Source organism: Dermochelys coriacea, chromosome 7 (genome assembly GCF_009764565.3).
Source record: "Dermochelys coriacea isolate rDerCor1 chromosome 7, rDerCor1.pri.v4, whole genome shotgun sequence".
NCBI classification, from domain to species: domain Eukaryota; kingdom Metazoa; phylum Chordata; order Testudines; family Dermochelyidae; genus Dermochelys; species Dermochelys coriacea.
In genome coordinates this window covers 122,356,007-122,379,087 of record NC_050074.1, presented here as the reverse complement: position 1 = coordinate 122,379,087, position 23,081 = coordinate 122,356,007, and the positions used below count along the sequence as shown (strand labels likewise).

General features: G+C 48.9%; 2 protein-coding genes across 5 annotated transcripts in view; one reads left to right on the top strand and one right to left on the bottom strand.

Moving 5' to 3' along the window:
- PDCD11 (programmed cell death 11) overlaps nucleotides 1–6,083 on the top strand; it is a 45,122-nt gene extending 39,039 nt beyond the window's left edge. For all 4 annotated transcript variants that reach the window (XM_038410501.1, XM_043519875.1, XM_043519874.1 and 1 more), the window contains 5 exons: nucleotides 611–861; nucleotides 1,630–1,798; nucleotides 3,043–3,196; nucleotides 3,886–4,051; nucleotides 5,551–6,083. In XM_038410501.1, the coding sequence (XP_038266429.1) occupies nucleotides 611–861; nucleotides 1,630–1,798; nucleotides 3,043–3,196; nucleotides 3,886–4,051; nucleotides 5,551–5,722 (912 nt within the window). In that variant the 3' untranslated portion in view covers nucleotides 5,723–6,083. The remainder of the gene's footprint in view (nucleotides 1–610; nucleotides 862–1,629; nucleotides 1,799–3,042; nucleotides 3,197–3,885; nucleotides 4,052–5,550) is intronic.
- Nucleotides 6,084–6,185: 102 nt separating this feature from the next.
- Nucleotides 6,186–20,207, bottom strand: CALHM2 (calcium homeostasis modulator family member 2). The gene is made up of 3 exons (XM_038410740.2): nucleotides 19,824–20,207; nucleotides 13,363–13,967; nucleotides 6,186–11,782 (listed from the first exon to the last, which is right to left on the bottom strand). Exons 2-3 carry the CDS (start codon nucleotides 13,903–13,905, stop codon nucleotides 11,366–11,368), a joined length of 960 nt encoding a protein of 319 aa, XP_038266668.1. The 5' UTR covers nucleotides 13,906–13,967; nucleotides 19,824–20,207; the 3' UTR covers nucleotides 6,186–11,365.
- Nucleotides 20,208–23,081: the final 2,874 nt, after the last annotated feature.

The following is a 23,081-nucleotide window of genomic DNA, read 5'->3' as shown; positions in this document are numbered from 1 at the left end:
CGACGTTCTTTTAACGTGTAGATAAACGTAACCAGAGGCAGGTGACAATCTTTGAGAGAGAGCACGGGCAGGTGCTGTGCAAGCTGAGTTTTCTTCTTGCAGCCCTACCCATGCACCTCAAAACCTGCCCTTCCAGTCCTGAGCCACACCCATCCCCTGATGATCTGCCAATGCACCTCAGTCTTGACCTGTAACGCCTCTGTCCTTCCAGTCCCTGGCCTCTCCAGAGCAGACATCTACGCTGTGGCAATTGCACTGGTCACCAGCAACCACTGGGCTTATGCTGTGGAAAAAAATTTAGGATGAAATCACTTGCAAGTGGAGTTAAAGTGTAAACTCTGCAGTCAGAGGTGCTTTATTAAGGGAAACGAATATCCCTTCCCCCTTGTGACTCTGCTCTTCTGAGACACAGCCTCCGGTGGGTTCCAAAACTCCCTTGGCTTCGTTTCCCTCTCTAAAAAAATTGGCCCAGTCTGTTGAATAGACTCCCCCCAGGATGCCCTAGTGTCGGACCATCTTCCATCCGTCATTCCCTCGTGGTGCTAGATGGTGCCTGAAGTATTCCAAATGACACGGCCTCAGGTTCTCACCCTTTCCTTGCCTGCTTCAGAGGAAGAAGCAGACGAAGAAGGAGCAGGAGCAGGAGAAGCAGAGGGTGGAGAAGGAGCTCTCCAAGATCGAAGCCGCCCTGATGGACCCCAGTCGGCAGCCCCAGACGGCAGACGACTTTGACCGCCTGGTGCTGAGCAATCCCAGCAGTTCCATCCTGTGGCTGCAGTACATGGCCTTCCACCTTCAAGCCACGGAGCTGGAGAAGGCCAGGGCGGTGGCGGAAAGGGCCCTCAAAACCATTTCCTTCAGGTAAAACACTTCCCCCCTGCATGGGAGGGCAGCAGCTTGATGTACACGTGCCATTGTTGCCATTATTTGGCACGGGCATCTAATCTGCCTCTAGAAATGTAGGGACGCCTGCAGCCTGGGTGAGGAATAGAAAGTGCTGCTCCAGCAGCCCCACAGTACTCAAGGGCTGCAATTCTCAGCTTGCCTTATTCGAGGGAGGACCCAGGCTGAACTGCTGCAGCGATACTACATTGGTCAGCAGCCAGCCCATCGTATGCTGTGATCCAGGTAGATCAAAAGCTAAGCAGGACCCAGCCTGGGCATGGCTAGAAGGGGAGACGTAAGGGAACAAGTGGGTGCTGCAGCAAGAGGAATTGATGATTCCATAGGTGCCAGTCTTCCTTCTCAATCCATACCGAGCCAGTGCCCCAGCATGGTGCTGTGGTTCTCTTCTAGATGAGACCCAATGCTCTTTTCTGGCTCTTTTCATGAGAGTGAGGGCTGTTATCCTTGGTCCTGGTGGCTTACTTCAACATGAGTAAATACATTCTGCCTCCTTGATACCCTCCACGCAGTTTCAGTTGGCTGCACAATTCTTCCTTTCTCACAGTGTGGTATTACTGTGCACCATAAAACAACTACCACACTCCACCCCAGAGGGGGCCGCATTTGTGTGGTGCAGTGATGCAATCCCTTAGCCAACCTTTTACCGGTGTGCTGGGGTTCAGCTAATGTTTGTAAAGGGTTTTGAGTTCCTCTGACAAAGTTCATGTCCCGTTGTGCTTTCAGGGAGGAGCAGGAGAAGCTGAACGTGTGGGTAGCTCTGCTGAACCTAGAGAACATGTATGGCACGGAAGAGACACTGATGAAGGTCTTTGAGAGGGCTGTTCAATACAACGAGCCCCTGAAAGTCTTCCAGCACCTGGCTGACATCTATGCCAGCTCTGAGAAATACCAGGTGGGTTCCTGGACCTGTGATGTGTTGAGGAGCAGAATCCTTGCTGCTCACCACCAGGGCAGGAGATGAGCTTTTTTTTCCTTAGAAAGTGCCTGGCCGAACCCAGCATTTGCTCCCCAGTTTGGTGCATCTGTCTTTGGGCCATCTGGAGAGTTATGGTGCAGTTGGGAGCAGCAAGGGAATTTGCCATCAGTTTATTTCTTACATGGGTCTTCTCCACATAGCATCTGCCTGTTAATCTGTTCCCTGTGGTGCATAATAGGATGATCTGTCTGTTACCAAGATTTGATTTCCTCCAGGCCTCTGAATTTGGTGCTCCTGAAAGGGTGAGGGATCAGTCACGCTGATTAGAGCTGGACATAATGCAGGTGCTAGGCAAGTTTCCCCCACAGCTGTGCCAATGAATCCCAGTCCTGACCTTGCAACTGCTCCTGCAGTTCTGATCCTGGGCTTGGCTTGGCCTGGCCTATCAGTGATATATAGGCATGCCAAGCTGACCCTACAGACCCAGAGGGGAAACACCAAACTCACTGTCACTTAAGCGCTAAACCTGCATCTCATTCCCAGCGTGCAAAGGTGAAGGGCCCAGTGTGTTAACTCTGCTCCAGGGGTACTATTTCCTATGTGGTCAGAAGCCACAGAGAGAGTGAAAATCCACCCTTGTAGGGAGGTAGCATGGTCAGCTGGGCCAGGCACAGGCCTGGGAGTTGGGAGACCTGGGCTCTGTTCTTAGCTTGGCAGTGAGTTGCTGTACGAACTGGGGGAAGCTGCTCCACTGCTCTGAACTCCAGTTTCCCCATCTATGTTCTAAAAAGGGCAGAGCTAATGATACTCACTCATCTCTGTAAGATGTGTTGGAGACTACACACAGCAGAGCTATGCCGGCATAACCCGGAAGTGTAATGCAGCCTGCAGCAATGTAAGGGGGTTTTCCATTAGTGAAAGAGCACGAAGCAAGCGAGCAACGGTAGCTATGTCGACAGAAGCATTCTTCTGCTGACGTAGTTGCGTCTACACTGGGGGTTAGGGTGATGTAGCTGTGGCACTCGGGGGGGGGGGGGGGGAGGGGTGGATTTTTCACACCCCTGCCTGATGTGGCTGTGTCGATCCAAGTTTTAAGTGTAGGCCAGGCCTTAAAGTTCATGGCTGGAAAGCTCTCCAGAAGTGCAAGGCTCTAGTATGAGGCTGTGTGATGCAACTCCATGTTAGACTGACCTCTCCGTCCCACACTGGTATCTTTCCAGCAAGCTGATGACCTGTACAACACAATGCTGAAGCGTTTCCGCCAGGAGAAATCAATGTGGTTGAAATACGCCACCTTCCTCCTGAAACGGGGCCAGGTGGAGGCTACACACAGGCTTCTGGAACGTGCCCTGAAGGGCCTGCCAGATAAAGAACGTAAGTGCCCCAAGGCTTGCTCCTCTCCCGCTCCATGACCTGTGTCATCCTTCCCATTCATTGGGTTCCCGCTTCTCAGGTGGCTTGGTTGACCTTTGGTATTCTACCATGCTAACAGATGGGAAGAAGCAAACAGGTCTGAAATCTCCTGATGCCCAGGAGTGATGGGGAGGAGAGACTTTTGGCCAGGATGACAAAGCCAACCCTCCTGGAACACACTAAGCCATGGGATCTGCTTGCACAGAGCAGAGAGGACCTTGTTTTTTAAGGTCTGAAAACCCCCACTCAAAGTCAACTGCTCTGCATGTGTGTTCTGCTTCTGAAAGGGGCAGGGCTGTGAGTAGGCTCTGCTGGGATATGAGTCATGGTTCCAGGGAGCCCTGGAGGGGTGAAACCTGAGAAATCTACGTCCAAGACATCCCCTCCAGGAGAGAGCTGAATAAAATGCTGAGATGGGAAGTGAGCTGCAGTTGAGACTGGGGATGCAGATCTCCATCCCACCAAAACCTCTTTCTGAGCAAAGATTAAAGGATTGGCTGCAGATAGCATTGTCCTTGGAGCTGTGCCAGCCTCTTGCTTGGATATTTGGCAGTTGTCTGCATGTGTTTGGGGGTGGGAGGAGGGGATGGAGAGGTGCAGGCACCCCTGCTGGTGTGTGTAATGCCCTAAGGGGTGTCTTCTCATTATAGATGTGGATGTGATTTCCAAGTTTGCTCAGCTGGAGTTCCACTTTGGGGACCCCGAACATGCCAAGGCCATTTTTGAGAGCACACTCAGCAGCTACCCAAAACGCACGGACATCTGGTCCATCTACATAGACATGATGATCAAACACGGCAGCCAGAAGGAAGTACGGTGAGTGCTTGCGACGCGGGGGTGTGTGTGTGTGTGTGTGTGTGTGTGTGTGTGTGTGTGTGCGTGTGTGCGCGCGTGCGCAAGGCTTAAAACACCCTCTGCAGGGAATGTGAATACCCTTCAGTACTGGGCAGTATTGAGGATCCCAGAGCAACAGTGAATCTGTGTTACGTGGGGAAGGCAAAGGGGTCTGGGCTCATCCTCGTTGGAAAGGAGGGAAACCTTCAGGGGCCCAATGAGCAGGCTTGGACGGCACTTTCACAGCAATGCAGAGTCCAGAAACTAGAGAATCTGATCTAAATCTCCAGGACCCCAGCAAGATCTACACAGCATGTGGGGAAGTACTTCTGGATGTCTCTTGGCCTCTTTTTATTCCCTGCTTGGATCACTTCACTAGTAACTGATCCTGTATGTCTACGAGGCTGAGAGCAAGAGGCCACCATTGGCTGAGGAGCAAAAGCCTAGTTAATCTCTTTATTTAATGCTACCGCTCTTTCTGCCCCAGATACCGTGTCACTCACAGAAGAGCATATTCATCTCTCAGCCCCCTGGCGGGGTCGTCACTCAGCAAAGATGTGAGAATGCTCCTTTGTATGCAAAGTGATAGCGAAAGCTGATCAGCCCTTCCATTTTACATCGTCCCTTAGTTAGCTTTTGAGGGATTAGATTTTTACTGGTAAATATTGAGAAATGTCAACTTCATCACACACGCTCAAACCAATGAAAAAATATTTCCATGGAGGATGATCAAAATTTCCAGATAGACAAAGTAAGGAAAATGCTGCTTGAGAACTTATTAGAGTTTCATTTAAGGCTAATTACTTCATATATTTTGACATGATGTTGACAATTTGTGTTTTTAACGGTTATAAAGCTTTATCTTTTTGAATCTCAACATCTACTGTCATTAAATAATTACTGTCTGACCCCACCCCTCGTCTGATTCCCCCATAATTACCCACGACGGTGAACGTTTAAATTTGATAAAATATTTTTAAAAACGCTTAAATCCCATAATTATGCACAACTCTAAAAATTTAGATTCATAAAAATAGGAAAAAAAATGCTTAAACAATCATCAATATTATCGGTCGAAATTATTAAAAAAAATAAAAATTGAATTCTGCCAAGTCTACCCAGGGTGGAAGAAGGGCTGCTCACTGGCATGAGCTTGGAGCTAGCGAAAGGAACTTCTGCTTTCCACAGTGTGTAGCCAATCCGGATCATTCCCCGAGCTCAGTTGAATACTGTGGCTGGATTTTAGAGAAACAGCTGTATAATTTGACCAGTAACCCTGCAAGCAAAGAGAAAGGGGGTTATGAAGCCCGCTGATTTGCAGGGATCTGACCTTTCATTCTACAGCAGGCTGAGTGTATGTACTGTGTTTCCTTTGCCTTCCACTGAAGTATGACCTGTCCTGCCCGTTGTTCAGAGGCAGGATATCAGGCTTGCGGGTCCAGTGCTGATCCATGTTCTGAATAGGTTTTTGATTCTTGCAGGGATATTTTCGAGCGGGTAATTCACCTGAGCCTGGCAGCAAAGAGGATGAAGTTTTTCTTCAAGCGCTACCTGGATTACGAGAAGAAATGCGGCACGTCGGAAACCATCCAGGCTGTGAAAGTAGCGGCACTGGAGTACGTTGAGTCCAAGAGCTCTCTTGCCGAGAGCTAACTGCCAGAGCAGAGAGACTCAAATCCTGTTGCAGACTCTATGTATCTGGTGCTGGAGGTGGAGATCCACAGTAATGAGCTGTCTGTGTCCATAACTAGTGAGTTTCCTGAGAGTACCCAGCCGCCAGCTGAACTGTCCAGGACCAAACTAAGGTGGCAAGAACAAAGTCTAGGAAGTAAACATTTACAGGAGCTTTCCATCTTGCCCCACTATACAACGGACTTTTAACGTGTGGATGATTTTGGATCTAGTTATTTAAATGCTGATGTTTTATAACTGGTAGAAACCGCTACCCTCTGTATGGCTTTCCTGTCGAAATGGGGCAGTTAGTGACTCCCCATCATTAAATACAATGATTTGGCATAAGCTCCCTTCTCTTTCCTACCCCCTCACTCTTCCCAGCATCACTAAGAATGTTCTCACATTTCACCTGCTTCGGTGTCTTTAAAGATTTGTCTCCAGTGCCTTTGTGCTGCCAGCAATTTAGCACAACAACCTGCCTGATTCCTCTTAAAGCCTATGGCCATCCAATTAAACTTGATCCAGTGCTCATGAGCAACTCTCGGGTAACAAACATGGCTTGTGATGGACAGTAATTAGAAAGGAGACTGCCTGAGCAGCAGCTGTCTAAGAGGTCATTAAACTGAGAGAAGAAACCAAGTGTTACTTAATGAAAAATAACCCATCCCATTTTAACCCTTTCATACTTGGAATCTGACTGCCTATCTAAGGTTCTTATATAGCTACCATCAGTGTAGTATCCGAGCCCTTCTCAATCTTTAATGAATTTATCCTGACATCCTCCCGCTGAGGTAGGGCAGTGCTGTTACCCCCTTGTACAGCTGGGGAGTTGTGACACAGGTGGAGTGACTGGCCCAAGGTCACACACGAGATCTGGCAAAACAGGGAATTGACCCCCTCATCTCCTAAATCCCGGATTTAGCAACCTAACCCCTGGACCATCCTGCAGAGTCCAAGGGGCTCCATGCAAGTGGTGACTCTTAGAGAACATTTTTCATCAAAAGAGCCAATGACTAGATCTAACACAAAGAAACATATCTCCATATACCCCCATTGCCAACTGCAAAGGAAGTTGTGATTTTCCTAAAACAGATTAGGTTGCTACCAGTTCTTTTGTTAATTAATATTTGTCTTGGACATCTTCCAGAAAGCTCTGAGCAAAACCTTCCTGTGCACTCCTCTTTTTAAATCCACTTAACTCCATAAGACGAACTATATCGTTAGAAGCCAAGTATAGTATCAGGGAGTTCTTTTGTGCTTCTCCGGCTGAGGTGTTATACATCTACTTGAAGGGCCTAATTCCAAATGTCACACCCTTCTTCATGAAAGAAAATGTGACCTCTTCCCTTTACTGGAAAATAGTCCGCCAGCAGAATCTCTTGTTGTTCCCTTCCGAATCTGGGTACTGTCCAAAGGCTCTTAAGCAACATAAATAGTCATGAAATTAGGTAAGATCCTTCCTTGGGTTAGTAACTGGTTAAAAGACAGGAAGCAAAGGGTAGGAATAAATGGTTAGTTTTCACAATGGAGAGTGGTAAATAGCAGCGTCCCCCCAGGATTTGTACTGGGACTTGTGCTGTTCAACATATTCATAAATGATCTGGAAAAAGAGGTAAACAGTGAGGTGGCAAAATTTGGAGATGATACTCAATAATCCAGATAGTTAAGTCCAAAGCTGACTGTGAAGAGTCACAATGGGATCTCGCAAAACTAGGTCACTGGGCAACACAATGGCAGATGAAATTCAATGTTGATAAGTGCAAAGTAAAGAACACTGGAAAATATATAATCCCAACTATACATACAAAACGATGACGTCTAAATAAGCTGTTACCACTCAAGACTGTGATCTTGGAGTCATTGTGGATAGTTTTCTGAAAACATCTCAATGTGCAGTGGCAGTCAAAAAAGCTAAGAGAATGTTAGGAACATTAGGAAAGGGATAGATAATAAGACAGAAAATATCATAATGCCAGTGTATAAATCCATGGGATGCCCACACCTTGAATACTGAATGCAGTTCTGGTCACCCTATCTCAAAAAGGATATATTAGAATTTTAAAAAGTACAGAGATGGCAACAAAATGGTTAGGGATATGGAACAGCTTCCATGTGAGGAGAGATTATAAAGACTGGGATGTTCTGCTTTGTAAGGAAATGACAAAGGGGGGATATGATAGAGGTCTATATAATCATGACTGGTGTGGAGAAAGTAAATAAGGAAGTGTTGTTGTTTACCCCTTAACATAACACAAGAACCAGGGGTCACCCAATGAAATCAATAGGCAGCAGGGTTAAAACAACCATAAGGAAGTACCTCTTCACACAACGCCCCATCACCCTGTTGCCAGGGGATATTGTGAAGGCCAAAAGTATAACTACGTTCAAAAAAGAATTAGATAAATTCATGGAGGCTAGGTCCATCAATGGCTTTTAGCCACGATGGTCAAGATTGTAACCCCATGCTCTGGGTATCCCGAAACCTCTGCTGGGATTGGACAACAGGGGATGGATCACTCGATAATTGTCCTGTTTTGTTCGTTCCTTCTGAAGCATCTGGCGCTGGCCGCTGTCAGAAGATAGGACACTGGGTGAATTGGACCATTGGGTCTGTCCCAGTCTGGCCATTCTTATGGTCTGTGTTTACGCGCCTCTGCCCACCTTTCATTCCCTCCTTTTTATGTAGAGAAGGAATGAGCGTCAGAAGGCTCTCACTGACCAACGTCAGCCCAGGTTGAGAACTATCTTCTTAGGCTGGTTCTGTGGCCTCAGGGTCGGGAGGTTAATCTGAGGCGTGGGATTATGGGCCCTTCAAAATGTTATAAAATAAATTCTTGCAAGATGACTTTGTGACGCTTTTGTTTAACCTTTAGTAAGAAGGGTGTGGGTTGTAATTAGTTGAATCTAAGATTAATTTTTGATCTTTAAATTTGTGTTTGCTCTTTTCAGCCATTAGAGAGGCAGTGGAAAAGAATCTTGGCTACAGTGCCTGTTTTTTGAATTTTTGCCCGGTTTATGGAGGTCTCCTGAGAGAGGAACAGGCTGTTCCTAACTCAGTCTTGGGCTCCTTCCTTCATTACAAAATCCATGCTCAATACCTAGTTGATAACCAGCAGAGCCCATGGCTAGAAGCTGATGGAGTGGTGGTGCTATTGCTTGCTATAGCCTGAGTTCCTGACTCAGCTGATGGGCATGAACAGCAGTTACTCATTATGCTAAATCCTGACTTCTTTCTATTTGTCATACTTTTATTAAGCGTCCTGGTTGTTGTCTGTTGTAGATCTCCAAGGAGAGCTGCATAGAAGGTCTGTACCATAAAGGAAAAGGAGAATTAAAAAACCCAACTCAAACACCTTAGCAAAGGGACTGCCATCACGTCACTTCCTGCCAGCATGTGATGTATAGCGATGACAACCTGTGTGTATTAGCACCAGCAGTTCCTGAGCTGTCCCCCAGTGCCCATTTCCAATTGCTAGCTATGCTCCAGCTCTTACTCATAAGAGAGCAGGGTCCGGTCCTCCCTTCACCCACTGCATCGATCCTCTGTAAAACCTGCACCCAAATCAGTACAGCAAGGATTATGAAAGCAATATCACCAACTCTCATGATAGTTGGTGGTCTGCTTAAACCGTCAGCTCCTGGAGTCATGTGAACATGACAGAAGCGGAACTTTAATTTAAAAAAACAAAGTAAGTTTCTGGCCCTCGGGTTCACATTTTCACGCTTTTCTTTGACCCAGCAGCACGCAAAATGTTCAGAGATCAGAAAGCAAAGAGGAAAAATAATTCAAATTTATTTATTTATTTTAAAAAAACCTTAATTTTTAATCGAGTCGCATGAGTTTGAAGTGCCTGACTCATGATGTCTGTACATTTGGGGTTGACAGTACCATGAAAGGCATAGCAAAAGCGCATAAAAACGAGGTGCATATATAAAGGAGCATTATAAATAAGAAAAGCTAACTCCAACATGCTGCCAACCATTAAAATAGAGACAATTGTGTAATTCAACATGCAATTAGAGACTGGTGAATTGTGCAATGCTATAAATTCAAATCGTGTCCAGCCAGTGGACAACACAATAGTGCAATGACAGTGGTACGTTTAAACCTCCCGTCTGTTTCTCAGAGTGGAACTTAGTTCCTGAGAGAGAATCTGCAAGGATCTCATTCAGGAGCCATCTAAGGCAGTAGAAACAGTTTAAAAAGCCCAATGAAAGAAGGGAGGAGTGGTCTCTGCTTTCCATGGCTAAATCCCACCGATTCCCATCAATGCAAACCTCAGTCTCTACAGGCACAAGACATGCTCATAATGCAGTCTTTTGGCTGGCTGGTTTCTGGTCTCCTTCCAGTAGGAGGAAGATGCTTAACTGATACAATTAAGTGTGAAGAGTGTGCACTGTAACTAAGTCTGATTATGAGCTTGCCATATCTCAGACCCTAAGCAGGGGCAAAGCTGGTCAGTGCTTGGATGAGAAGCCCAAGGTGCTGCAGGAAATGGTGTTAATGACTCAACTTGTCCGAACCCAGCTCAGCAGGATGCAGGTCTGCTGACGGTGCTGTCTTCCAGATGCATAAAACCAAGCTGATGACCATTTGTGCTCATGAAAGAGGGTGTTTGATGTCCTGACTAGTTTCCAATTGGGTAATTACATTCCACTTCATTAAATTTCCCTGTGCAATATCCATGTCCTACTTGCTGGCATCAGTGCAACTTGACCCCAGAGAAGTGGAGGGGGAGGATACACAGGTAAACCGACAGGTCAGTCCTCGGGACATGCAAAGCAGTGTGGGATGGCACTTAGAGGCCCGCCAAATTAGTGTGAATGAGCAATGTGCATACATGAACATAGGTTTGTATTAACTCCAGTGCCTGGTGAACTTTGTACCCTTTAACTATGGAGCTACTGTGCTTTCAGGGTCTGCATTGTGTGAACGCAGGTCATTTCAATGTGCACCAATCCAAGTTACTGCATACTACCCCCTCCCTTCCTTCACGTAGACAAACCCTGAGACTCTGGAGTTTTTTGGTGCATTGATGGACTGTTGTTGTTGTTCCACCCCTGATGCCGCTGCCCATCAGGTGTCCTGGGAATTTCTTTATGCTATAGAACCGCAAGATAAACTCTTAATAATAAAATAGGAAATTGTGCTTGGTGGTCTTGTCCTGACCCTGAAATGAAGGAGAGCAAAGAGGCTGCAGCATTCGTAGCTGAGATGGGGGAACGCTGGCAGTGTATTGTATCTGGTTTCCCATCTGTAATATGTCTTTTTGTAGGCAGGACCTGGGAGCTCTGTCTGTGCATCAGAACAGTAGGGCTGCAGCACTGATAGTCTGGAGACAGGGTGCACATACCGGCTTTAGGTGCCACGTCCTCTGTGTGGGAGCAGCAGTGCATGGTTGTGTCATAGAGACTGGTTCCTGGCACGATGCAGTTGGTCTTCATCCTGAAGCTGTTCATCCTTCCTCTCGTGCTGTGCCCAGGAGGAACAGCTGTTTGGAGGAGAATTAGCAGCAAATCAACTAGCCATGCACCTGTGCCGTTTTTACCTATTTGAACGTACAGTGACGCAAAGATGGTGTGGGGAACTGGTCCTGTCATCCCCTTGGGCTGCTGGTTCTCTTATGTGGCTAGGAAGACCATTTCCTGACCATCAGGCCCTGGCCCGTTCCCTTCCACCCCTTTGGCCCACTTATGGAGCCGGCTGTAGAGTGGGAAGCCCTTATTTTCCCGGTAGATATAGACCCCGGTGATGGCGTTCCACTGCGGGCTTGGCTGGACTCCCTCCACTGGGAACTCCTCGACCAGCTCTTTCTCCTCCTTATTCAGAGCCACAAAGCCAAAGAACTGCTTGACATTGTTGGCAGCCAGGATCTTGGAGTGGACTTCGGCAGTGCGCTGGAAGAGCTTGGCCTCGCTAGAGCGGTACTGGGCCCAGTAGCCCTCTTGCCGGTAGCTCAGTGGCGAGCAGCAGTGCTTCAGGCACTTGGTGAGGAAAACCAAGACTGCGATGACCCCAATGAGCAGCCATCCAAAGAGCTAAGAAAGAGACAGAGAGGGCTACATCAGAACAGCTCATCAGTCCAATCTCTGATTAAAGAACCTGCCCCATTTCATACTGGCGTTTTCCCCAGTTCATGCTGGCTCAGGAGGACACCAGCCCTTGGATTCTTTGTCTCTGTGAACATGATGCCGTACTGATAGCCACTGACTAGAACTGACTATAGCATAAGCAGGTGCTGTGCGAGATTCCCAGCAATCCTCTGCCAATGCCCTTCAGTCCTGACCGGCAACAATTCCTGCTCTTCCAGACTGGAGCCAAGACAGCTCAGCTGATGAACCTTAGTCCTGATCTGCAGCTTCCCCTCCTACTCCAGACTTGGAACCCCTCACAGCATGGCCAATGCACCCTGACCTGGGCAACTCCTATTCTAATTCAAGGACACCCCATCACTTCTGCTCCTGACTGGGTCACAAGGGGATCATTGCAGAGTGAACAGACTTGTCTGTCTAACTCAGATCCAACATGGTGCTGCAAAGCACTGGGTCAGCTGATGTGGAGTTGGTTCTGATAACTGATTTCCCGGTGTCTGGATAATGTATTGTCCTCTTGCACCTAACAAATGCTACGGTTTTTTTTTTTTCTTTTCGGTAGGTCCTCAAAAGCAAACTTCCCCCCAAAGCAGATTATTAATGTAAAAAGTGTACAGGTTTCTGGGAACTAACCCTGGTCCTGGGACAGCTCGCACCTCAGATTAGGTGTAACTCACTCCAGATTTCTGAAAACACGGTGCTCGCAGGCATGGGCTGCTGTGACAGAGGGCTGGGCAACAGCAGCTTTACCAGCACTCTGATCATGGGAACATCAATTAAATCACCCCAGAGTGAACCGGAGGGGCAAAGCTGTGCCTAACTGATAAATTGGGGATGGGCTGGAGAAAGCTACCACAGGAAGAATGTGCTCAAGAGGAGGTGGAGCCTGATTGGGCCCTGATGCTGCTGCCCCCTCACCCCCCACTTCCGATGTGGAAGGTACCTTCTGTCTCCCCACTCCTCGGCTGAGTGAGTTAAGGAGTGTACGATATAGTAAATATGGAGCTCTGAGCGGTTTGTGGCTTGAAAAGAGACAGGACGGGCATCCTGCCCTGTCACAGCTCAGAACAGAGCTGGGTGTTTCAGGGCCACTTTCCCCATTTTGCTTATCTTGGCTTCCCAATGCTGCAGTTTCAAAGAGAATGCATTGGTACGTAGATTGAGCCACAGAGGGGAAAGTGAGTATTATCTCCCACAGAGAGGAAGATAATGGGGCACAGAAGGGGAAAGTAACTTTCCCAAGGTCACACAGTAAGTCAGTGGCAGAGTTGGGAATACAGCCCAGGTGTCCTGCTCTAACCACTAGACAACACTATGTAATATCCTGGCTTCAATTAAGTAAATGGCAAAACTCCCATTGACTTCAATGGGGCCAGGATTTCAATTTCTGTCTGAGTCTTGGAGTCTTTGTTCTCAGTCTCACTCTCATCCTGAGCCAGAAATAGTACACAGGAGCCCTGGCTCCAGTCTCCTTTAACTCCTTGTCAACACTCCTTCCACACCCAGACATACAAGTAAATCAACACCTGGGCCTCATATCTTAGTCTTCTTATAACTTCTTCCTTAAAACTTGTCAAGTTCCCTGGAATGTCCTTACAAGGGAACCTGGCCAGGGTCTCTGGTCCATATCTGGATGGAAATTTATCTAGGGAGGCAGGATCCACAAATTCACTGAGGGCACAGATGTAGGCTTCTCCACGGAGCAGTGAGATGACCGACCAGGTGACGGGGGCCACGGCCGCCCGCCCTATGATGGAGCCGAAGAGCAGGAAGGTGGCTGCAGCTGAGAAGTTCTTGGCCCCTCTCTTGTGGCACTCGGCCACCAAATTCCAGGTGTGGTTGTTCCAGATGACGCCGATGAGGAACAGGGCCAGGGCTGGGATTCCAATGGCAGCCAGTCCATAGATGTAGTTCCTGGCCGGAGAGCAGGGGCAGTGGAAGGCGACCACAGAGAAGAGTTCCTGACTGCCCACTGTACCCAGGGCCACCAGGCCATTGAAGATCATCACATCTTTGCTTTTGAAGAACAGAGAAAGGAAGCGGAAGTTTTCAGTGATGAGGGCAGCCATCTTGGATTGAGCACCCAATAGAAGATGCCTACAGCAGCCTGGGTCCTCTCTCCTCACGCTGGCTACAACGACAATAACAGCACTGAGAAATGTGAATCATAGAGCCAATATTCGAGAGGCAGCAGTAGGGCACTGCACCCCCACCTTCTCCCTGATGGCTGCCCTGCTTCCCCGAGATCTCTGGGGAAACTCGTGGTTGGATGCTGTCAGGAGGAGGGGGTCACAGTGGGAGTCTAGAGAAATAGGTGGGTGGTCTGGGTGGTGGGATGGACCCGGCTCCACATCAGCCGGGTTCTCTGCTTCCTAACATCAGACTCAGGAAGGGAACACTTTGTTAACGGGAGTGGAGCAACTCCAGGGGTTGAGTTGAGTGGGGTAGCTGGCCCCCACTTTGCTGCACCCTCCCCTTGGATCTTTGGCCCTGAAATAGGGAAAGAGAGAAAGAGCCTCCGGCGAGCTGCTCCCTTTGTAGCCACATGTGGCGGATGGTCACAATCTGGCACATTTTTAAAGGTGACCAGAGCCTTAGACTTGCAAAATGAGAGCTACCCCAGGGAGACCAGTTCATTTGGAGGAGTCCATATGCTGACTTCAGGCCCACCCCCACTAGCTAGCCAAAGTACCTGAGGATCCTGCTGAACTGCAACCAAATTGACATTGTGCTTCAGCAAGATTGTTAGACACAGTTGAAAATGTATGGTACGGTACTTATGTGGCCCCTATCACCATAGTAACTGAGCAGCTTTCAATCTTTCATATATGAAACACACAGAGCTCAGTGACTCGCCCAAGGTCACACCAGAAGTCTGTGCCAGAGTAGGAACTTGACCCTAGCTCTCCCATATTCTAGGCAAGTGCCCTAACCAGTGGACCATCCTTCCTTTCTGAATACACTCCTTCATACACACTCCAGAGTTCACAGCTCTGCTCTTACTCACTTTTGAAGTGGGAATATTAGTACCCAAACCCCACCCTCAATCTCAGAGCAGTGACACATTCCATCCACAATGATTCGCAGTGAAATAGTTAACAATATTGACACTTTAAGTTTCATCATTAGGGCACAGAATTAACACCATTATCTATCCATGAACATTATTGAATGAAAAGTATTTTTCAAATGACTGTGAGAAACAAAGGAGCAGAAGGGATTGCTGAGGGAGTAATTTGAGCTAGAAGGAAAACCTCAGGCTTTTCCGTTTCCCATTGAATTCTTCAAAACTACCTGCCAGAGATGATTGCTAAAAAAAAAAATCAGTTGCCTTTGACCCTACCTCTTTGACTGACTGCCTTTTCTCTTCCTCCCTATATGAGGCCAGTCAAGCATTCCTTACCTTCCTTAGCAGACTGGCATGAGCTTTATCATTCCATACTAGAAGATCCTGTAAATCTGCAACAAAGAAAGGCAGTGTTATCTAATGATTAGAGCAGAGGTGTGGAGTTGGGACTCTTAGATTGCGTTCCCACCTCTGCTACTGTTTTGCTGTGTAACCCTGAGGCAAATCACACTCGCTTCTCTGGGAGTTCAATAGGACTGAGGTTTTCCTCCTAGGTCAGGTTTACTGCCTCAGCATTTGCAGATTCTGATTTGAGTTATCTGTATCCCTGGGCCTAACGAATGAGTATTAGTAACAGCAGTTTGGAGATCGTCGGGCCAAAGGTTCTGCAGAATGGCAGCGTCTGATGATAATCACAGGTATTTAGGCCTAGTATGGTAGATTTGGATTGAACTAATAGTTGCAAGTGACCAGTACTGTTGATGATGAATGGATGGGTGTCTTGTGACTAACACGAGTCCCTATTCCTAGAATGGATATAAGGAAAGCCTCCCTGGGTGTTTTAATACAGCATAAAAGTTTCAGGGTACGTCTACACTGCAAAGTAAGCCCATGGTTCAAACTCAGGCTCAAGCCTAACCTCCCTTCCATCTACACACAAATCGCACTAATCCGACTCAGCGTCTCAGGACCGTAAGGGAGTGGAAGGTCTGAGCCTGGGTCAAGCCAGGACCCAGGGTTCAAGTCCTATTCCTTTGCAGTGTAGATGCAGCGCCACTGGACACGTGCTCTGGGAGTCCACCAAAAGTATCCCACAATCCCATGTGCTGTCTTTCTTTGTCCCCTGGACAGTCAAGTTTGGTGGACAGTCAAGTTTTCCCATACTGCACCACGAACAAAGGGCTTGAATGGCCACGTTTTGGGAGGGCGGTAGGAACTCTGGGATATGGGTTGTGGATCAGGTCCACATAATGCCATGTAGATACTGGACCCCCAAGTTGGCACCCAGGGTTCAACAATTCCTAACCTGGGGTTTCCAATGAGTGTAGATGCTCAAGCCCTAGGCTAAGAAACCCAAGTCTGCTAACTCAAGTTCTACTAAACCTGGGCTTACACTGTAGTATAGACATACCCTCGATGTCTTAGGGTGTGTCTTCACAGTTATACTTGAAAATTACCCCAACTTGACTCGCATTCACACACAAAAATCTCTAGCTCAAGTTAAGTGATCAGGGCTGGTGTAACCACTAGGCGAACTAGGCAGCTGCCTAGGGTGCCAAGATTTGGGGGTGCCAAAAAGAGGTACCCCCAACTTTTTTTTACACTATTCCTTAGGGGCAGGTACCTGTCAGTCTCCAGTGCTCGGGCCGCACCAGGGCCAGCTGCCTCTTCACCTCGGAGTCTCCCCCGCTTGCCCGGGGGCCACTTCTCCTCTCAGGCTCCCCGGGCACTGTTGCCGCAGCCCCCTGGGAGGACGTGGGCGGGGGGTGCCGCCGCGGAGGAGATACAAAGGGCCGAGCTCGGCTGGGGCCCCGCACCTGCCGGCCGAGAACAGCAGGAACTGGGTGCCACTCGGGGGGAGCCAGGCGGCCCGAGCCCAGGGCACCTACACTCCCCGCCTGCCCCTGCTGCTGCTGAGGTTGTTGCTGCCCTGGGCTTGGGGCGCCCAGCTCCCACCTCAGTACCTGCCCCTCAGCAATAGAGATGTGTGCATGGGTAATATTGAAGGAATAATGTATTTAACTTAAACGTCTGCTTTAAGACTTGGAGTAGAAATTAGTCAGCGGGGGATAATGGCCCTTTGGGGCAAGGGGGATTTGTCACCCTGCCTAACCTGGCTGGTGATGCAATGCAAGGCTCAATTGTTTAGCTTTGCACAATAAGAAAAGGAGGACTTGTGGCACCTTAGAGACTAACAAATTTATTTGAGCATAAGCTTTCGTGAGCTACAGCTCACTTAAAGCTTATGCTCAAATAAATTTGTTAGTCTCTAAGGTGCCACAAGTCCTCCTTTTCTTTTTGCGAATATAGACTAACACGGCTGCTACTCTGAAACTTTGCACAATAGTAAGACTTTGAATGGGACACCATCAGAGGCAATGGCAAACAATTGAAACGCCTTAAAGGTAAAAAAAGAAACATTACAACAGCCGTTACCCATTCTGACAAGCTGTTTATAATGCTAAGTTTACCAGTTTTCAGAGGTTGGGGGGGGAAAGAAGGAGGGGGAGTGCAAGGTGGAAGTTTCACCTAGGGCACAAAATATCCTTGCACCGGCCCTGTAAGTGGTGCTTTAAACTGGAGCTAGGTCGCCTGCCAGAAGGAATGGGTTGAAGCTCCATTGTTGCAACTTGCTGATGCTCAAGCTAATAATGGGGTTGCAACGGCTCCACTTACAGCAAGTCCTCAGCAGCTAATCCAGTCACACTCTGCTGCCAGAGTTTTGAAGTGTGGTCTCTCTCACTAGGCTCACTTGAGTGCAGTAACTTGAGCTAACTGATGCCCCGAAGATAAGCCCTGAGCGTAGCTCCGATTTCCTGTGTCATTGGTGATGTGCATAGAGGGCAATAGAAGGCCCTCTGCCGGCAGGTCTGATTACAGTATTCATTAGTACAGGAAAGGCCAGTTGAGCAGCAATACCCAGAAACCAGAGCGGGTTGCTCTGGTGTTTGGAGAATGGAACGAGAACAAAGCCTGGTGTTCTGGTAGCAGCAAGTCTCCCAGGGCTCTGTCTGTCTTCACCAAAAGTCAATCCACAGGTGTGCAATGTATCACCACTAAGAGAGTACATCGGGTTTGTATCAATGCAGCTGATATCAGCCCTACACTCATCCACTAGCCGGGGCTTAGTTACCACCTGCTTTCTACTGTCACAGCCCGGTTGCCATGCAATAGGGCCCAGCTTAGATTCTTGGACAAGGCAACAGTGAAATCCCATCGGCATTTGACTAGCTTGCATGGTTTCCCCTCTGTGCTCCTTACACCAGAATAGCACCTATCATTTCTGGGCATCCCAAAGCACTTTGCTAATTATGGGGCCCCTCCTGCAGCCCTCAGACAAGGAAACCCCTTGATTTCAGTGGGCGTGTAGGATGGGAGCCTGGAATACATATGTTATCACCTAGCTCTTATCACCAGTAGATCGCAAAGCGCTTTACAAAGGAGGTCAGTATCATTACCCCCATTTTACAAATGGTAACACTGAGGCACAGGGCGGTGAAGTGACTTGCCTAAGGTCACCCAACAATCAGTGGCATAGCCAGGAATAGAACCCAAGTCTCCTGAGTACCCGGTCCAGTGCTTTATCCACCAGGCAACACTGCTTCTCAGATAGCCCAGCAGCACTGAAGTGCAGCCACCTCTGCAGGGGGAGATGGGCAGGGAGCTGTGTGAAAAGGCAGCAGTTCTGGGTCATCAGGCTGGATTCCTCAATCCCTTGGGCTTCACTTTGCACTCCAGGTATAACTGACATGAACCTTAGACAAACCCATCAAGCACCAAGATTTCAGGTGTGAGCTATGATTCAACTCACTGACACTAGAGCTTTGACAAAGGCCCATCTGAGAGGCTGGTAAACCTACCCTGGAGTTTGTATCAGTACCTACCCCATAGTCTTTTGCATCTCCTGAATGGCGCACAGCCTTCTGGGGGCTGACTGTAGAAACCCATCCTCCTCCTGATCATGGTAGACCCCAAAGGGGCATGGCCTCCTTGCAGATCAAACGCCACCTGGCTAGATCTTTAGCTACGACCTTTGTGAAAGAGCCAGCCCCACATCCTGCATGCAGATGGCAAATATAAAATTGGTGCCATGGAAACCCAAACTTCTCTGAAAAGTAGTAGGGGATCTTTCATGATCAGGCCAATCAGATAAAGGGAACCCAGATTTTAAGGTCTCCTATGAAAGACACACACACATCTGGTACTTAGTTTACAGGCCCCTGGAAGACTGAGCTGATTCTAGTGAGATTATGGCAGAGAGCTAGTCCAAACCTGATGCCTGAGATCACTAGTTCACAATGGGTCAGTTACCACCCTACTTACCCCAGTGTAGCCCTATTCAAGTCCATGGGTTAGCACGGGGGCATGAGTACAGAGTTCAGTCCAGTGCTCTCTATTATTTCTATCCATTCGTGATTCCATTACAGTTATTCTTTAAAATCACTATGTGTTTAAACATTAAAAACTAGGGCCCTAATTCCCTACGGCAGTATCCCAGTTTTACACCAGTCAAACTCACTGATCAACAGACTTACACTAGCATAAAACTAGAGAATCTGGGTGAAGAATCAGACTCATGATCTCGACAGCCATAAAGTTTGTGTTGTGCAGTGTTCCTCAAAGACTCTAAACCTGAAATGGGATGATAAAAATCCAGGACCATTATTCAGGGGAACACAGAACGATTGCACAAAACCAAAACCATGCAACCCTTTCTTTCAAGGGCTGGAGCTAGCAACAGGCCAAGAAAAACTCAGTTTGGGTGACAAACAGGAATGCTCCATCCTCGGGGAGAAGTCTCCCCTTGCTAATGGATTTCATTCCCAGTTAGGGTGGTGCATGTGCTTATTTATAAGCAGCTCTATTTCAGTGCTACCCCTGGAACAAATGTAAAGACAAGAAGAAAACTAAGCCACTTACTTAAGGGTTGTTAAATCCGTTTTCAGAGCCTTCTCGGCTACACTCCCAGTGTAGCTGGCTCCCCCTCTGCAGGGAGAGGAGGGGAGTGGGATCCAGCTCAGAAAGTGCCAGCACAAGAAGTTAAAACAGTTCAAAATAGTGTTTATTTTCAGCAGCTTCCTTTCTGTGTGCCAAGGGGTCCTCTGTTGTTAAATGTTTTGTGGTGGGAGGGAAAAGGCTCAGCCTTGCATCAGGGTGGGGCTTGTACAGGCAGCGAACGGGCAGTTACTTTCTGTCTGTTTCAAAGAAAACATTGTGCCTTTCAAAGAAAAAAAAGGCATGAAAACTAGTTAGTGGAAAAATTGAATAATCCGCCCCCAAACCAGAGAGATCGCACGGCAGCATCAGGCTGTGGAGGAAAATGTGGTGTGCAGCTGTCCAGGGCATGTCTGGAGCTCTCTTCATCACTTTCCCTAAGGAGACTGCTTGCTCTGAGCCCTGCGAAAGTTCTGCTAGAGAATGCTCTAACTGGGGTTCCCTGGCATAGTAAGGATAATGCCAGAGGCAGACACCTCTGGAGAGGTCACGCAGTCCACCACAACTGGCTGCCTGAGTCTGAAAGACAGATGCAAGGGGACTGCAGGTCAGGACTGAGATGCATTGGAGGAGCTCTGTCTGTGGGCACCCCCCAGACTGGAATAGCAGGGGTGCTGCAGCCAGGAGATGTGCACTGGCAGCGCTGTGTGGGTGGCTGTACCAGGACTGGAGTAGCAGGGGGTGCTGCAGCCAGGAGATGTGCGCTGCGGGGCGGGGTGTCCTAGGAGTGTAATAGCAGGGGTGCTGCAGGTCAAGAGCAAATTCCTACAACCCCTTGCTGCCATGAGTAAGCCCCATTGACTTCTGTGGAACATGGGGAGGGCTCTTTGTGCAGGCGGCTGCCTCTGCTCTCGCTGCTTGGCTGCTCGAAACTGGATTGGAAATGGAGAGGGGTTTGGTTTAGGATTAATTAGCAGCAGAGGCTGGCAGACCCAATCCTCCCCCAGCGTTGGGGATGGCTAAATCCTGTTCCACATCCCAACAGCCTGGCAACCTGAACACTGATCCAAACAACAGGGCTGTTTGGATGCAGCAGTACAGCTTGGCCTGTTTCTAATGCAAAGGGACAGTTAGGGACACGAATGGAGACTAACTCTCTTAGCCGCAGTGAAGTGCCTGTGGCCGAGAGCTCTTTTGGAGGCACGGTGAGTAGGGTGACCATATTTCTAAAGGGAAAATGGGACACTGCGTGGGACTGGCCCAAATCCCATCCCCCCGCCCCGTTCTCCCCAAACCGCTCATCCGTGTACCACCACCCTACTCCTGTCATGCTGGGGTCTCTGGAACCCACCTTCTCTCTGTGTGAGGCTGGAGCCACTGGTCACTGGAGCCCTGCCTGCCCCCTCCGTTGCCCCCCCACCCCACCCCGAGGCTAGGGTTGCTGGTCACTGGAACCCTGCCTGCCTCCCCCACACTGAAGCCCTCCGGCACGTTCCACCACACCTCACTTTTTGACAAAAATGGGCATTTGTCCTGTTTGCTCTTGCCAACTGATCAAGTCAAGAAGAGCAAATGGGACAAATGCCCACTTTTGCCAAAAAAAGTCATGACGGCCAGGACTGGTCTTAAAAAAGGGACTGTCCCGCTCGAAAAGGGACATATGGTCACCCTAACAGTGGGGAAATACAGGTTTCAGAGTAGCAGCCGTGTTAGTCTGTATTCGCAAAAAGAAAAGGAGTACTTGTGGCACCTTAGAGACTAACAAATTTATTAGAGCATAAGCTTTCGTGAGCTACAGCTCACTTGGATGCATCCGATGAAGTGAGCTGTAGCTCACGAAAGCTTATGCTCTAATAAATTTGTTAGTCTCTAAGGTGCCACAAGTACTCCTTTTCTTTTAGTGGGGAAATAGTGGCTCTTTGGCTGAGAGTCCAGGCACTGTCTCTCCTACCCAGGCAGAGCTGGGTGTGGCCAGAGGCTGGGGCAGCCAGCGATTTGGCTGGAGCAGCACATTCCTGCCTAACGCTGCTTTTCCGCTTTCCTCTCCAGAGCCATGAATATGAAGGCAGAGAAGGAGGCCAGGCCATCTACCTTCCTCCTCCTCCTCTTCTCCCCCCTCCCCGCACCACAGCTGGCCGGCTCTCTGCTCCTGCTTGCCTGCTGCAGCCCTCTTTCCCTTCATGCTTCATGGATGCTGTGCCCCTGGAACAAAACCCAGGCCCCCAGAGGATGGGTTAGCAGAGAGAAGCTCACAGCAACGCCCGTGTTGATTTCTGCACAGCTTCTAGCCCCTGGCATGGAAACTCTTCTCAGGCCCTGTGTTATTGCCGGAGAGAGTCCTGCATGGGCACCCTCCATTTCAGGGCATCTGGAATGGATTTGGGGTTCCTGCTACTGAAACCACGCAATGGGAAACTTGGAGCTGGGTTTGGGTTTGACTCTGCCCCTCCCCAGAGGTCATAGAATCATAGAATCATAGAATATCAGGGTTGGAAGGGACCCCAGAAGGTCATCTAGTCCAACCCCCTGCTCAAAGCAGGACCAAGTCCCAGTTAAATCATCCCAGCCAGGGCTTTGTCAAGCCTGACCTTAAAAACCTCTAAGGAAGGAGATTCTACCACCTCCCTAGGTAACGCATTCCAGTGTTTCACCACCCTCTTAGTGAAAAAGTTTTTCCTAATATCCAATCTAAACCTCCCCCATTGCAACTTGAGACCATTACTCCTCGTTCTGGTCAGGTCAGGAGAGTTCTGATCTGGACTTCTGGTGCGGGCCTGTCTCTGGTTATTACTGGTTTAACCCGGGCTCTGCCACACTTGCTGTGTCCTCTTAGGCCAGGGGTGGGCAAACTTTCTGGCCCGAGGGCCACATCGGGGTGCGAAAGTGTATGGAGGGCAGGGTAGGGAAGGCTGTGCCTCCCCAAACAACCTGGCCCCTGCCCCCTATCCGACCCCTCCCACTTCCTGCTCCCTGACTTCCCCCCTCAGAACCTCCAACTCATCCAACCCCCCCCCCCCGCTCCCTGTCCCCTGACTGCCCCCTCCTGGGAAACCCCACCCCTGACCGTCCCCCCAGAACTCCACCCCCTATCCAACCTCCCCTGCTCCCTGTCCCCTGACTGCCTCGACCTATCCACACCCCCGCCCTCTGACAGGCCCCCCCGGGACTCCCACGCCTTTCCAACCCGCCCTGTTTCCCCGACCCCTGACCGCCCCAGAACCTCCGCCCCATCCAATCACCACC